Genomic DNA, 15,355 nt, shown 5'->3' with positions numbered 1-15,355 from the left:
CACAAGCTGTGTAATTGTAATCTTGTTCATATGTGATTGCACCAACAAGTCATCTTTTATGTTTCTGTCGCTCTCAGGATACACGTGGTCTATCAACATCTGTACGAACCTCGGATACGTCCAAGACCTGATCTTTGATGTGATATTCTCTGCCATGTAATGAAATATGATATGCGAAAAATTGTATTTCTTGTTTAGCACCAACGCAGTGACCATATTCATCTGATAGTCACGCATCGCATCATAACCTCCTTTGGTGTGACTTAACGACATTAATACACAATGAATCAAGAACTTGTATGGCTTTGTGAACTTTGATTTCAAATAATTTCCGGTATTCAAAGCACCCTGATATCCCATCCTTAACATGCATCCCTTCACCATTCTTTCTAGAAATCTCATTGGAGAATCTGCTTCATCAGGAAAGTTAACAACTTCACGGATAAGAGCTTCGGTGAATAGAATATTCTCCAACTTGCCATGTACTTCAACAACTGAAGAAATAACTTTATTCTGCTCATCATAGTTGGCATTCTTCCAGAAACGTTCAATATGAGATCTATACACTGGCCTTTGATCAGTCAACGCCTTCTGAATGGGAATACGTCTCATGAACTCCAATATACCACTGAAATTGACCAGTTCCGGATATTTTTGAACATCCAAATCACAACAGCTGTTGTGAAGAGGATCAAATACCACATTAGACACCTGCACATCACAAACACACTGAATCAGACACTTAGAAATTTTTCAAACATTAAATTTTTACAAGTGCACAATAAGCGAAACATAAGACTGAACTTATAAGCGGAACATGTATAAGTGGAACTTTGATGAACATACAAGCGAAACATGTAATGATCATACAAGCGGAACATATACAAGCGGAACTGTGATGAACACACAAGCGACACATGTAATGACCATTTAAGCGAAACCACATACTTTACTAAAAATGAAACCATCAATTGAACACATAAACGGAACCATTTATGCACTTAAAAGCGGAACCATCAATTGAACAGATAAGCGAAACCAGTTATGCACTTAAAAGCGGAACCATCAATTGAACAAATAAGCGAAACCAGTTATGCACTTAAAAGCGGAACCTTGTGTTGCACACATAAGCGGAACATGTAAAATGATCGTTTAAGCGAAACCCTCAACAAATCCTTCAAAACTGATCAAATCTTAAAATTTAAGCCCTTAATCTATCAACATGACAAAACCGACACTAGAGGTTGATTCTGATTGAGTTTTTGACTTAACAACTACCCTAGATCTACAACCGTAACATCCGGACATCAACAGACATCATCAGACAACAAATTTGAAGCAATTAACACACATCATCATGACCTATACACTAAATCGACTGCACATGATCATTTTCAAGCTTCAATTTAACATTTAACAGCTTAAATCTAAGTTCAGTTCAATAACAGGTGCCGACATATCAAATCAAGCATGAAATCGAACAAATTGAACGAAGACTTACCTTGCCCATGATTGATTTATTAATAACGTAACACAAACTGGTGAAAATCGGGCATCACAACACTTGAAAATGGTCGAAATAAGGTTTTGCTTCAAATCACCGGTAAGAAATTGTCGTATAAGCGAAAGGGTGAAAGTGACAGAAAAGCGGAACCTTTGGCTTTATATAGGTGATGAGGTTTCGCTTTTGTGACCATTGACAAATAAGCGGAACCTCATATGTAGCTATAAGCGAAACACTTGAGACAGCCATATAAGCGAAACCTTTGTTTTGGGTGACAAATAAGCGAAACCTTGGTTAATTTTTAAAAAAACTTCATTTTTTGCAATTTTCTGATTAAACACTGTCACACCCAGCTGACCAAGTCCAAGTCAATGACCTTGGTCAACTGTTTGACCCACCAAGTCCAAGTTAATGGCCTTGGATGATCAGATTTATGAAGTTTGCTGACGTTTCTTTCTGAAAGCAGTTCAAATGAATGAACTTTTGAACATTTCAAACATTCAAACACATTTTAACTTTCAAACAATATACCAATCATTGTTCTGCATCACCAGCTTACCCAGCCCTCATCATACACTGACATGATATGCACTTAGGCTTTGATCTTCCAATTTCCAACGTCGGTTGTCGAAAAATAAGATGAGAAAAGAAAATCTTTTTGGATTTTAACTGGATAAACTGAAACTATGTACACACAATATTTTTGCGAGTGTGTTAGGGGATCATATCAGCTGCCGACCAGACACGAGCACCGTTAAGCTGTTTATTTCATACTAAGCTTTTAAACTATTCGCGTAGATTGCTGATATATTGATCCTCTTAAATTCTCACAAAATTTTCAATCTGTTCGGGATACTAAATTAGTGTTTTAGAACTTAAACATTTACATGTGTCCCACCTCAGTATATACTCCCGTATCCAGACCCCAGTATTCAGTCTTACAGGTGAGTATACCACAGCTGATATCTGTTTAGGGGTAATTGCGAGGGCCGTGAGAGCTCAGGTTGATACTTCCGTATACGCAGAGAGATGAAGGCATCGACTTTAAGGTGTGTCCCCTTTACAGGATCTTTTGTTTTCAACAGCAGCGACTATCAATTTTATTGTTTCATCAGCATGCTGAGGGCGAGCTTATATTTCAAAGCTTTTGCGGAAAGTATTATCCGGGGACTAGGTCAATATTTCCATACAGTAGAAGTCCCGGGATAATACCCCAGATATCACTGAGCATAAAGACCTAGTATCTCAGAATACGGGACCTTTCAAACAGGATTTCATGGGTTACCTATATATCCTGGAGGTGTTCCCCACGTAAACGCAAGTGAATTTTATGTTTATATCCCAAACTGATCTACTAATTTTGTAAAAACCTATCAGCACATCTTTAGCGAGATTGCTTAAATGCATTTTAAACACTACAAATCTTTAGCGTACTATGTCCGTCTAGCTGATGTACTATCATTTCCCCTATTCTACACAACTCTTTTTGAAATTTTTAATGTTTTTGGATTTTTGCGATTTTATCATGTTTTTGGATTTTTCTGCGAATATCTCCCCTAAAACTAAAACATATTTTTGTGTTTTTGTTTTTATCGAAAAGCAGAAAATAAAACTGTACAAAAGAAATTTGACAACACGACACAGGTTCATGTCAGATTGCCGCCCAACTCGGCTTCACATTCGATTACCCTCCCAGATTGCAGATTCTTCATACCGTTTAATTTCAAAAGATAATAAAATCTCTTTTTGTCGAATGGTTTAGTGTAAAAATCCGCTTTCTGATCATCGGTGTTAACGTGTTCAATCCGAATTAACTTTTTCTCGTGACAATCACGGATAAAGTGATGACGGATTTCAATGTGTTTAGTTTTCGAATGGTGAACCGGATTTTTAGTAACATTAATAGCTGCTTCATTGTCCACGAAAATCGGTGTATCCAAGGATTGCAAACCGAAGTCGCGCATCTGCTGTTGGATCCAAAGGATCTGCGAGCAACAGCTAGAAGCTGAGACATACTCAGCCTCACATGTAGAGAGCGCTACTGCAGTTTGTTTCTTGCACTGCCAGGTGACAAGTCGAGTTCCGAAGAACTGGCACCCAGTAGTGGTGGACTTAGCATTCTGTTTACAGCTCCCAAAATCAGAATCGGTGAAACCAGACAAAGTAAAGTCACCCGATCGAGGATACCACAAGCCGATGCTTGGGCAACCTTTCAAATACCGTAAGATACGTTTCACTATGGTCAGGTGTTACTGCTTCGGATTCGACTGATATCTGGCGCAGAGACACGTCGGGTACATGATGTCTGGATGGGAAGCCGTGAGACACATCAACGATCCGATGATTGATCGGTACAATGTCTCGTCCATCTTCACACCTTGCTCGTCTGGACAAATTCCATGATTCTGTGCGAGGGGGTGGATGCAGGACTGCAATCTGTCATGTCGAACTTGTCGAACACGTCCTTTACATACTTCATCTGGTGAATGAAGATTCCTTCGGGCATTTGTTCCACCTGCAGCCCGAGGAAGAACTTCATCTCCCCCATCGAACTCATCTCGAACTTCTTTTTCATAACCTTTTCAAATTCTTTGCACAGGTCGTCGTTGGTGGATCCAAAAATGATATCGTCAACATATATCTGCACAATCAACAAGTGGCCTGCTTCTTCCTTGGTGAACAAAGTGCTGTCTACTGTGCCTCTTGTGAACCCGTTGTCCAGCAAGTATGTCGAAAGCGTCTCGTACCAGGATCTCGGGGCCTAGTGAAGTCTGTATAGCGCTTTGTCCAGTAGATACACCTTGTTTCTGTGCTGTGGGTCTGTGAACCCCGGCGGTTGACCCACATACACTTCTTCTCTGATTGTGCCGTACAGGAAGGCAGATTTGACGTCAAGTTGATAGACTTTAAAATCTTTCCATGACACAAAGGCTAGAAAAATTCGAATTGCTTCAAGTCTTGCAACCGGTGCGTAAACTTCATCGTAATCTATTCCTTCCTGTTGACTGAAGCCTTGAACCACAAGTCGTGCTTTGTTTCTCACCACGACACCTTTGTCATCACGCTTACACTTAAAGACCCATTTCGTCTTGATTAACTTCTGATTCTTAGGCAGATCGACAAGTCTCTAGACGCCCAGCTTTTCAAACTGTTGCAGCTCCTCCTGCATTGCATTCACCCAGCTATCCTCGGTTAATGCCTCTTTGTAGGTTCTGGGCTCTATCTGCGAAATGAAACATCTAAGTGAGACTTCTTTCTGCATATCAGCAATAGAAGAGTAAAAACAAGTAAGAGCTTGGTCTATTTGATGTCGGGTCTTGACACCACTTTGTAGGTCGCCAATGATCTGTTCTGAAGGATGGTAAGACAACGTCCGTGGCATAACCGTGTCAGGCACAACTACTTCCGATTCCAAATTCAAAATATCGAGATCAACGGCTTGATCCACAGCATCCTTCGAAGTATCATTTGGCTCCTCGTCAAAGGTAGGAGCGGGTTCCTCCTCTGAGTCGTCAGAAACGTCAAATGATGGAGCTGGTTCCTCTGGTGGTTCGTGAGTAGTTCCACTTGGCCCTGCTTCATTGTCGTGAGTACCCACTGTGGGTCGAGAAACTTCTAGCAGACTAGACACAGGCTCTTGTGAAGTATATTGCTGATACTGGTACAGAAAAGCTAGTTCCTCATCACTCGGCTCGACAGGCAGTTGAAACGACTCCCAGAGTTTATCGTAATCGAATAGGAATCTTTGTCCGGGAAGTTGTGGCGATGGAGTGTGCTTCTGACAATCCACGTGTTGGACTTGAATCACCTTCCCCAGACATGGTACAAACACCCTCTTCAACGGGCTTGCGTAACCTACAAAGAAACCCTCATTAGCTTTTGCTCCAAATTTACCATTTTCATCTATAAACGTGCAAGGCGAACCAAATGGTTCTAAAAACTCAAGATTTGGCTTGTAACGGTGCAGCAGCTCAAAGCAAGTCTTCTTGTATTTCTTGACAGTGAGAACCCTATTCAAAGTGTAACAGGCTGCTGAAACTGCTTCACTCCAGAAGTAGATTGGTAGCTTAGAATCGGCTAACATCGTACGGGCTGTCTCGATCAGGGTCCGATTTTTTCGTTCAGCTACGCCGTTTTGCTTTGGTGTGTATGGCGCACTGAATTCATGAAGAATTCCCTTCTCGTTGCAGAACTCGTACATCTTGTTGTTCTTGAATTCCGTTCCATTGTCGCTCCGAATCCTCCGGATTGGCAGTTTGTACACCGTTTCCATCTTCTTAAAAAGCATCATCAATGACTCGAATGTTTGATCTTTTCGTTCTAAGCACACAACCCACGAAAACCTCGTAAAGTCGTCTGCCACCACCAAACAATATAAATCCCCGCTAATGCTCTTGACGTTGACAGGCCCGAAGAGATCCATGTGCAATCTCTCAAGAGGTAACCTGATAGAGTTGAGCATCTTCGGTGGATGTGACTTCCAAGTCTGCTTTCCCTTTTTACATGCAATACAATCATCAAGTAAGTGAAAGTTTTTCACATTAACACCCTCAACTAAATCGTTATGTACTAAAAAATTCATTTTTCGCACGTGAATATGACCCATTTTCCGGTGCCACATTATGGATTCCTTTTCAGTAGCTTTAGACTTAGTGACAAAACACTGTTTTTGATGAGTTGTTGGCGTTGCGACACTCATTTCCAAAATATAATGATCATTTACCCGCGGAGCGCGCAACAACACCAACTCATCAGGGATTTTAAACCCTGGTTTCAACACTAAACATTCAGATTTAGTAAAATGTACACTAAAATCTTTATCACAAATCTGTGATATACTCAGTAAGTTGTTTTCCAGCTCGACTATATAGTTCACTTTGTCAAATGAGATCACTCCATTTGTAAGCGTTCCTTGACCGACTATTCTTCCTCCTTGATTCCCTGCAAACCCAACATAGCTTCCATTGATTGACTTAACATCATAAAGAAGAGCTAAAGTCCCAGTCATATGACGTGAAGCTCCACTATCCATAATCCATCTTGATAGAATTGACTTGGGCAACCCCTGCAACCAACAAAAACAATTTATTCAAACAATGAGACCCATGATTTCTTTACTTCCGACACATTCCCGAACACAACATCACACTTTTCATTTGTTTTTGGAAAATCAAAAGTGACATTTGGAACCTCTTCTTTCACAATTATTTTAACTTTGTTAGTAATTGGAGGAAATTCATCAAGAAACTTATCTACTTCATTTTCAAAATCAACCACATCATCTTTAAAAAGATTTGAATCATTTTTCAAAGCGTTCTCCATCTTCTTGATCTCAACAGACGGTTTCAGTTTCACGATCCAGACTGATTTTCAAAAATTTTCGTCTTGGGGTAAAACTTTGAAGTCTTGCTAGTCTTAGAGGATTCGCCAATCTCGAAAGTTGATTTCGGCTTATCCTCCGACTTCAATGATTCACCTCTTTTCAAAATACGGATCGGAGAAACCATTTCCTTTTTAACTTTTGAAACAACTGGTGATTTAGGTCGAGATTTTTTAACCATTTGTTTTTGAACATTTTGTTTTTGAACATTTGGTTTTTCAACAACATGTTTCTTAAACACTTTTTGACACTGTTTTGCCATGTGTCCAATCTCATTGCAGCGATAGCACACCCTCTTATCATACTCGACAAAAGTAGTATTGACCGTTTCTTCTTTAAGCTTCTGTGCTGCATTGAAATCGTCCACAGCTTTTTGACTAAAAATATACTCCTTTTCAACATCAGTACTAGGACCAGCAACAAAAACATCATCTATCTTTTCTTTTGGCTTAACCACTTGTTTAGCCGTTTTCTTTTCAAACCCAATTCCTTTGTTTTTAAGATCATTTTTCTTGTTTTGACCTTTACCAACCCCATCTTTCTTTTCCGAACTTATGGGACGTGAAGTAAAAAATGATTTTTTCAGTTTGGAAAAGAATTCATTGTTATTAATTTCGTTAATGTTCAATTCAACCAGTTTAAACACTTTCTCGACATTTTCGATCTTGACATTCTGAAGCGGGTACTCGAAGTCGGAATAAAGTTTTTCAGTTCCAACCATTGTGTATACCACCATGATCGGATCATCATTCGTACTCTTTTCCGATTTCGGTACATATCGATCTAAGAAATTTCCTTCGTTTTCAGAATCACTGACAGCCTTTTCAGAATGAGCCTTTTCAGATTTCTCACTTTCCTCATCCAACACCTGATCGATAACATTTTTGATAACCTGAGATTCGTTATCAGTGTCAGATGCAGTGAAAGTGATATCAATGCTATCAGGTAAATCACTCTCAATCATTTTCAGCTTAAGATTTAAAGCAGCTTCCACCCCATCTGGATATTTCTGAGTGTAGTGATTCCACATTGGGGGTGGAACGCTCTTGAAAACAGGTGTAGCATGTGGCTGTTGAGGGACGATTTGTTCCAAAACATAAGACGAAGCCACATAGCTCATTAACTTTTTATCAATCCTGTCATTCTCTATCTTGGCCAATTCAAGTTCTTTTCTTAGTGACGTAATTGTGTCAAGATGATAATTGACTTCTTTTTGTTTATCAAACAGTGTAGCTTTAGCCAATTTAGTAGCTTTATCATTTTCGAAACTTTCTTTTTGAATCATCTTAATTGATCTTGCTAAGGTATCATAAGCTTCTTTTAATTGTTCAAGGTCAAACTTAATCATATCTGTATGATGTTTCAGTTCCCGATACTTAGTGTCCTTTTCAAGACACTCCACGCACGGTTGTAAACAACGTTGGCATGGCGTTTCGGAGATTGGAACAACTTTTTCATCAATCTTTTCATCACAACCAGTTTTACCGACATGCTTTGACTCAGACACAGACTGTTTGACAGATTTGACCTCCTGAACTCCAGATTCCTCTCTGTTAACCGACACCTTATCGATAGACTGTGACTCCTTGGGTTCTGAATCTACCTCTTTAAGATTTCCCATTAGAGCTTTGTCAGCAATGTCTTTCAGAACTTCTCCGGTCATCTCTTTAGACACGTCAATCACTTCTTCGATGGCTTCTTTCTTCTCCTCAAATCTAGGACAAGATCCGGTTCTTGGTTCCTCGAAATAACCTGCAAAAGAATCAAACACATTAGGAGGCATAATTGATTTCATAGTATAAGCTAACTCCTCCTGTTGTGATTGATAGTAGTATACTTCAGCTGCTATTTCCTCAACATCTATAACATTTTCCGTAGGAATCTCCTCAACAACTTCAGAAACAACTTCATCAACAATCTCCGGTTCAGTCACTACCTCAAATCTCAACAACCTCTGCCATCATGGCCTGATCATCTCTACCAGGGATATATTTATCCCAGCTAAAAGCTGCAGCTACCTGTTCATCATCTTGGTTCACAATCAATGCCTTTTCAGGTTTATTTTCTATCTGTGGCCTTTGAACAGTTCGATGTTGATTCGGTCGATGGTAGATTGCCTGTCGATAGTAATCATTGGTGAACGGGTTTTGGTGATTGTTGACTTCACGGTTTGGACACTCTCGTTTAAAGTGACTGCGTTCTTTACACTTGAAACACGTTACTTTCGACTTATCAAATCCCAACTTCTGATCCGGACCTGATAAACTGTTTCTTCCCGTGATTTCCACGAACCTTTGAGCACGACGAACTAGGCTTGCCATACCCCATTTAATGTCAATCAGTTCAAGCTCCTCGGGGTCTATTTGGTCATAGTCCTCCTTTGTCATGTCCGGATTTCCAATTCTCCCCGCAACTAGACCTTCATATGCCTCGAGAACGGAAGCGAGTAGTGCAATATGTTGCTTCGCAGCAGTTTCCGTTATCTCGTTTCCATTTTTGATGTTCACTGCGATATTACACTGTACTCCAGAAACATACGCCTGATGATTAGATCCGGTAGAGCTTTGAGGCGAAGACTGTTCCTGAACATTGACATTTGGTTCAAAATTCGCGAAAGGTGTAGAACTGATTGATTGATGAGAACTTGATGTAGCATTTGAAGTGTTATCAGCACTGAATCCTGTTTGTATCTTTGGACTTTGAAGATTCGCAACTGAAGGACTGCCTTTGTAGTATAAAGATACATCTTGTTGCATGCTAGTAGAATTCATCTTCTTTATCTTCAACAACTCAAGCTCGTGGGCTTCGATCTTTTCAATAAATGCACTCAGATTGAGATTCACAAAATCAGAACTGTTTTTCAGCATCATAAGATACGTTCCCCACTCATCATATGGAAGTGCATCACAAAGTTTATCAATCCATTCTTCATTTGTTTTTTCAATTTCTAATCTTTTCATTTCAACTACAAGGTGGCAATATCTTTCGATTAACTGTTTTGTTGACTCTCCTTTGATCCCAGTAAAAATATCGAATTCTTTCTTGATAAGCGCCTTTTTTGCTCTTGATCATAGAAACACTTCCTTTAAACTTCAGTTGTAGCGCTTACCAGATTGACTGAGAACTTTCGTCATGTTGTAGCAATACGAGGATGTCTTCTTTAATGGCTTGCTGCAAGATGCTCACCATTTTCTTTTCAGCTTTAAACTCTGTCTGTTCAGTATCTGTAAGACTTCCAATATCTTTAACCATCCCGAGCCCATCAACTGGAGGTACGTATTTCTTTTCGATCTTCATCCAACACTCGAAATGGTTGGCCTGAACCCAATTTTTAAACCTTCCGGACCATCCAGCATATTCATCTAAGCTCATCAGTTTGGGTGGCTTTTGCATTGTTCCCAATTCATTTTCCATGTTGACATTCTGTACGATACTAGCTGGACTTTGGATAGCCGCACCAATTCCCGCAAACATGTTGAAAAAATCTTGATTATCCATTTTTAGTGACAAATCTCGAACAATGTGGAACTTTTTGATTAACAGCTTGTATCTAACAGAAAGCTTTTAACCCAGACTAAGTTTCCAATACTTGATCGCGTACAAAACGGACTAACTGCTCAAAAACACAGATTTTTCACTAACACAGGTCAAATAAGCGAAACCAAACACTAAGTGTACGTATAAGCGAAACACTCAGTTGTTCAAATAAGCGAAACCCTGTAGTAACCCAATAAGCGAAACCAGGTGATGTACAAATAAGCGAAACTACACAATGATCTCAAGAGCGGAACTACTTCAGGACTAATAAGCAAAACCCTTCAAGCGAAACCTCAGCAAAGACATTTGAAGCGGAACTTATAAGCGAAACCTTCTGAAATGTCACAATAAGCGGAACTCCACAAGCGAAACCTTTGAAAATGGCACTATAAGCGAAACCTTTTGAGCGAAACCTTTGATTTTCAGGTCCAAAATAAACGAAACCTCTAGGGTGACACACAAGCGGAACCTATTCTCGAGCCATTTTAGGTCACTTTTAAGCTGATTTAAGGTCTGAGCTTTTCAAGGGTTTGTTATTAGGTACTTTTACACAATATGTCCAATTCTCAGTCCATTTTGTCCGGTAGAAATGTCAGAAACTCACAAAGTGCTTGAAAAAGGCCTTGATTCGGGTCAACTAGCTCACAACTGGCTCTGATACCAATTGTAGGACTGAGTATGACAGTCAAATGAGTCAATTCGAGCTAGTACCTACCGAACATGTAGCGGAAATACATATTTGGCATGAATCAAAGCAAAACTGTAGAAGAAATGAGTAGAAACAGAAGTAATACACTTTAACACCGTTTTCTCATTCAACTTTCATGAAATACAAGGTCAGTAGGTCGGCTACACTTGTGACATCGACGTCCAAAATGAGAAAACACTTGGGGTATATATAGGGGAATAGTTTCGCTTATGTGAACAGACCAAATAAGCGAAACCTTTTAACAAATAGTTTCGCTTATATGGACATGTCCATATAAGCGAAACCTTTACATGAAAACCCAACAATTACACCTTTAACCCCTATACAATACATAATTAACCAAACTAGACCCTATACATTGATTAACTAAGACTAAGACGCTGGCTTTAGACATTATGCACCAACATAACATATAACATACATCTTCTGTTATATATACAAACATTTCAACTATTTAAGTCTTGTATAATTCATAAATTTCTAAGGAAGTTAAAACGCAAGCATTGAGATGATAAACATCTACAGGTATCATGGTAATTATGCAATCTTCAATATTATAATATATCATCATATAAAAACAAGTTGTTTATTATTATAATAAGGTTAATAAAATTGCAGTAGTGATCTTGGAATGCTACTAAAAACCACTAGTTCTACTGATATTAAGATTTTAGTCATAAATAAAAAAAACAATAATTATAATGATATAACTATGATAATTATGGGTAAGATAAATGAGGTACTTTTATAACAAGATAAATGGGTAAGACTTTAAGCTTGCGATACTTTTTTCATACAGCTGTCACAACAGTTTTCAACCTAAATACCCAATCCAATTTGTACCGAATTTGTGCAATCAGTCGAATAGTCAAATAAATAACAAATAATAATTCAAAGTATATTAATATAATAATCAAAGTAGACTTCATCCATTCATACCATACTAAGATGACACTAAAACTAATAAATTAATAGAATCATATATAATGTATAAACTACAATCATATACAAGATGCGTTAAGTGCGTTAACTAGTTAGTATCTTTATGATAATGTATTATACAATTACAATTTGGTCCCTAAAAATAATTACAATTTGAACATTTTAGTTTAATAATTACATAGTTACCTCATCATGACCTGGTCCCCTAAAAATAATTACAATTACAATTATTATAAGAAAAAGCAATACATAAGTTACTAAGTTAGTTCCTACATAATTTATTAATATTGTAACAACTCTCACCAAAACCATTATTTATTATTTTATTTGTCCAATAGGAAACCCTAATTGAGACCCCCAAGTGATCCTGCATAAACCTTAAAAAATTCAGAACAATCGGAATCAGGATCAGGGCCCCAAAAACTCAGGGGGGTAAACCCTAGTTGGTATTATCTCGACAGTTTGCTGCAGGAAACGAATTAAGTCGAAACGTCAACTCACCTAGGCTACAAATGAACGTGGCAACCCTATGCTGGAAGGGGTCCCCTCGCGCCACGCGACAGGCCCTCGCGCCACGCGAGGGAGACCACTTTCCAGTATAAATAAGGGAGGTTGGCACTTAGCTTTCTGCGTTGGTTCGACGTACAAATTCGCTTTACACACTAAGATATCGTTCAATTACTACAAAACACACACGAACACGAAACGCCGCCGCACCAACAGGGTAATAACTTGATCGCTATTATGATTTAATGTTCGATCGATTGAAACTATCCAATGGATGTTTAAGTGCTGCCCGCATTAGGGTTATACTTTGTCATTCGTCGTGAATTCGATGGATGTTTAGTATTGCACTTTGTCATTCGTTGTGAGGGTTGTATCTCGTGAGTTATCGTAAATGCCGTATTAGTTACTAACCTAGTTCGTGTGCATTGTTGTTTAAACTAGGTTATCAGGCTTATCAGTAGGCAAAACTTTGCCCGTATAAACTTGCAATGTGAGTCATTCTCTTTTTATCAAACTGTTTTATAAAAACTTAAATATTCTCCAGTTATAATTACTGGGATTAAGTTTTTGTAATCTTCAATTAGTGCCGTTATGTGGGGTTTTGTATACATTACTTGATACCCGTCACCATTGGACAACGAGTTAGCCAATGGGTGATCTGACCATAGTCACAGATACAGTCGAGTGACAAATACCGATTTTGGGTAATTGGTTGATAGAAACATTGTAATCACCCTTAATACTGTGGATTATAACAATGTGTCGTTTTGTGCAACTCGAATGACTCGCCAGTATTTCTTGCTGATAAAACCTTTTTAAAACATGTTTCAGGTGATCTGCTGTGAATCAAGGAAAAGTGCTGTGGAGCACTAACAAGCTTGAAGTAGTGGCTCAATAAAATAAATAAACATGTTTTGTAAAACAGGGTTTTCTTGGTGAAATTCCCTTATTGTAAATTACGGGTTTTTTATCCCGAATTGTGAAATAAAATAATAATCGGGCATTTCAAGTTTTTAAATGATCCTGTTAAAACTTCCGCTGTCATAATAAAACCACGGGTTTCTGTCCCACGGCTCCGGGACCGGGTCAAACTGGATCGGGGGCCGTGACAGAAAAATGGTGGTATCAGAGCCACTGGTTTAAGCCAATTAAGTATTTAGAAATACTTAATTTATCTAATTGCCATTATGTGATTTTATGAAATTTTTACAAAATTTTAACTTAGGATTGTGTGCGTCTTCGTGTGTGCTAACAGCATGAACGAACTATCAGAAGCCCTTCAGAATTTTTCTATCCATAGCACAGATATGGATACCACGGGTACTGTCACTGGATACCAGGCAGATGTCGAGGAGCCTATGGTATTCAAAGCCCAACCACAGGAAAAACCAAAAGTAGTGAAAATGAGGCATAGGTGGGTAGGTTGGAGGCGTGTACGCAGGAAAAAGCCAGCAACACAGAAAACTATGAAAAAGGAAGATCCAAAATGTTAGTGCAGTATGTCTATTGACTTCGTCTTGTATCGAGTCATGTAATGAGATAGGATAGGATAACCAGTGCTCGGGGTGCTAGAAACTGAATTTAGTGGATATGTTGCTAATTCCGCTTGAAAGTGTCCTTGGTCATTTCAAGCGGTATCACAATCATTATAAATAGGGGAGCACTAGGTTGTCATTCTAAGCGAAATAAGGTCTTGTGTTCGGTAACGAAGTGCTGCCGAATTGTATCCGGGTGCTGTAATTCTATCAGATTAATACAAGAGACATTATAATTACATCGAGCATCCATTTCATTGATTTCGCCTTTGATTCGGTTAAACAACTCTTCTGATCGACTCATTCGGGTCATACAACGATCCTACAAGTGGTATCAGAGTTCAGGAAGAAGAGTTCAGCTTGATTGCATCTATTTTCTGACTTCTACACCTTCTTTTTCAAATTGGACAAGATTTCACGAACAAAATGGACTGAATTTTTCACAGTACATGCGAAACAATGTTTTAACAAAGCCTTGAGAATATCAGACCTAAATTCGGCTTAAAAGTGACAAAAACGGGCCCAAAAGCTGATTCCGCTTGAACGAACATTCTAAATCCGCTTGAAATGTTCAGATGATTTCGCTTGAAATGTACTATTCCGCTTGAGATTAGCAAGTGATTTCGCTTGAATCAGCTATTTCGCTTGAAAAATTCATTCCGCTTGAAGATTTTGTTTGAATATGTTATTTCACTTGAAGTGCTGATTTCGCTTGAAGTGTCATCTAGTGATTCCGTTTGAAAGTTGCTATTCCGCTTGAACAAGTGATTACGCTTCAAGAGTGATTCCGCTTGAAATCACTATTCCGTTTGAAAGTGAAATTTTGTGTCGAGATCATTTCACGTCAACCGAGTGTCAGTCTGTTTCAGATTGTTTGATATTGTTTAAACTGCTTGTGTTTGTTTGACTGTTTGCTCCAGGTTATAATTCAAGAAATTCACATCATGACTAAAGAATTCTACAATACGTTTTTCAATGCGTTCACATCCGAATCTTCCGAGATTACAACCGTTACACCAAAAACCATCACAAAAGCGATCAATGAGAATATCAAGCATGATAATTTCTACGGAACACGCTCAAAGCCACCAACTCTTGAAAGTATTGAAGATTATACATGGTGGAAAGAGCGTTTCATTAACTGGGCGAAAGCATACGCGCATGAAAGCTGGTTCTGTATGGAATTTGGATATGAAAGACCAAAGAATGATAAAGGAGAAGATCTTCCATTCAAGAAATTA

At 38.7% G+C, this 15,355-nt stretch overlaps 1 protein-coding gene across 1 annotated transcript; it reads right to left on the bottom strand.

Moving 5' to 3' along the window:
* Positions 1-6,589: 6,589 nt before the first annotated feature.
* LOC118481047 lies at positions 6,590-10,382 on the bottom strand. The gene is made up of 6 exons (XM_035976135.1): positions 9,994-10,382; positions 8,903-9,737; positions 7,996-8,838; positions 7,407-7,752; positions 6,981-7,232; positions 6,590-6,867 (listed from the first exon to the last, which is right to left on the bottom strand). Exons 1-6 carry the CDS (start codon positions 10,380-10,382, stop codon positions 6,590-6,592), a joined length of 2,943 nt encoding a protein of 980 aa, XP_035832028.1.
* Between the last annotated feature and the right edge of the window lie 4,973 nt (positions 10,383-15,355).

This window comes from Helianthus annuus, chromosome 8, assembly GCF_002127325.2.
Source record: "Helianthus annuus cultivar XRQ/B chromosome 8, HanXRQr2.0-SUNRISE, whole genome shotgun sequence".
NCBI classification, from domain to species: Eukaryota; Viridiplantae; Streptophyta; class Magnoliopsida; order Asterales; family Asteraceae; genus Helianthus; species Helianthus annuus.
Note: the sequence above shows the minus strand (reverse complement) of the source record. Positions and strands in the feature narration are given on the sequence as shown.

Excerpts from the sequence above, each read along its gene's own strand:
- LOC118481047 (XM_035976135.1), bottom strand. The coding sequence starts at position 10,382 with ATGGATAATCAAGATTTTTTCAACATGTTTGCGGGAATTGGTGCGGCT. Across the intron at positions 7,233-7,406 it reads GAAAGATGGGGTTGGTAAAG|CACAGAAGCTTAAAGAAGAA; the intron begins GTCAAAACAAGA and ends ATTTCAATGCAG. Across the intron at positions 6,868-6,980 it reads GATCCGTATTTTGAAAAGAG|TCTGGATCGTGAAACTGAAA; the intron begins GTGAATCATTGA and ends TTTGAAAATCAG.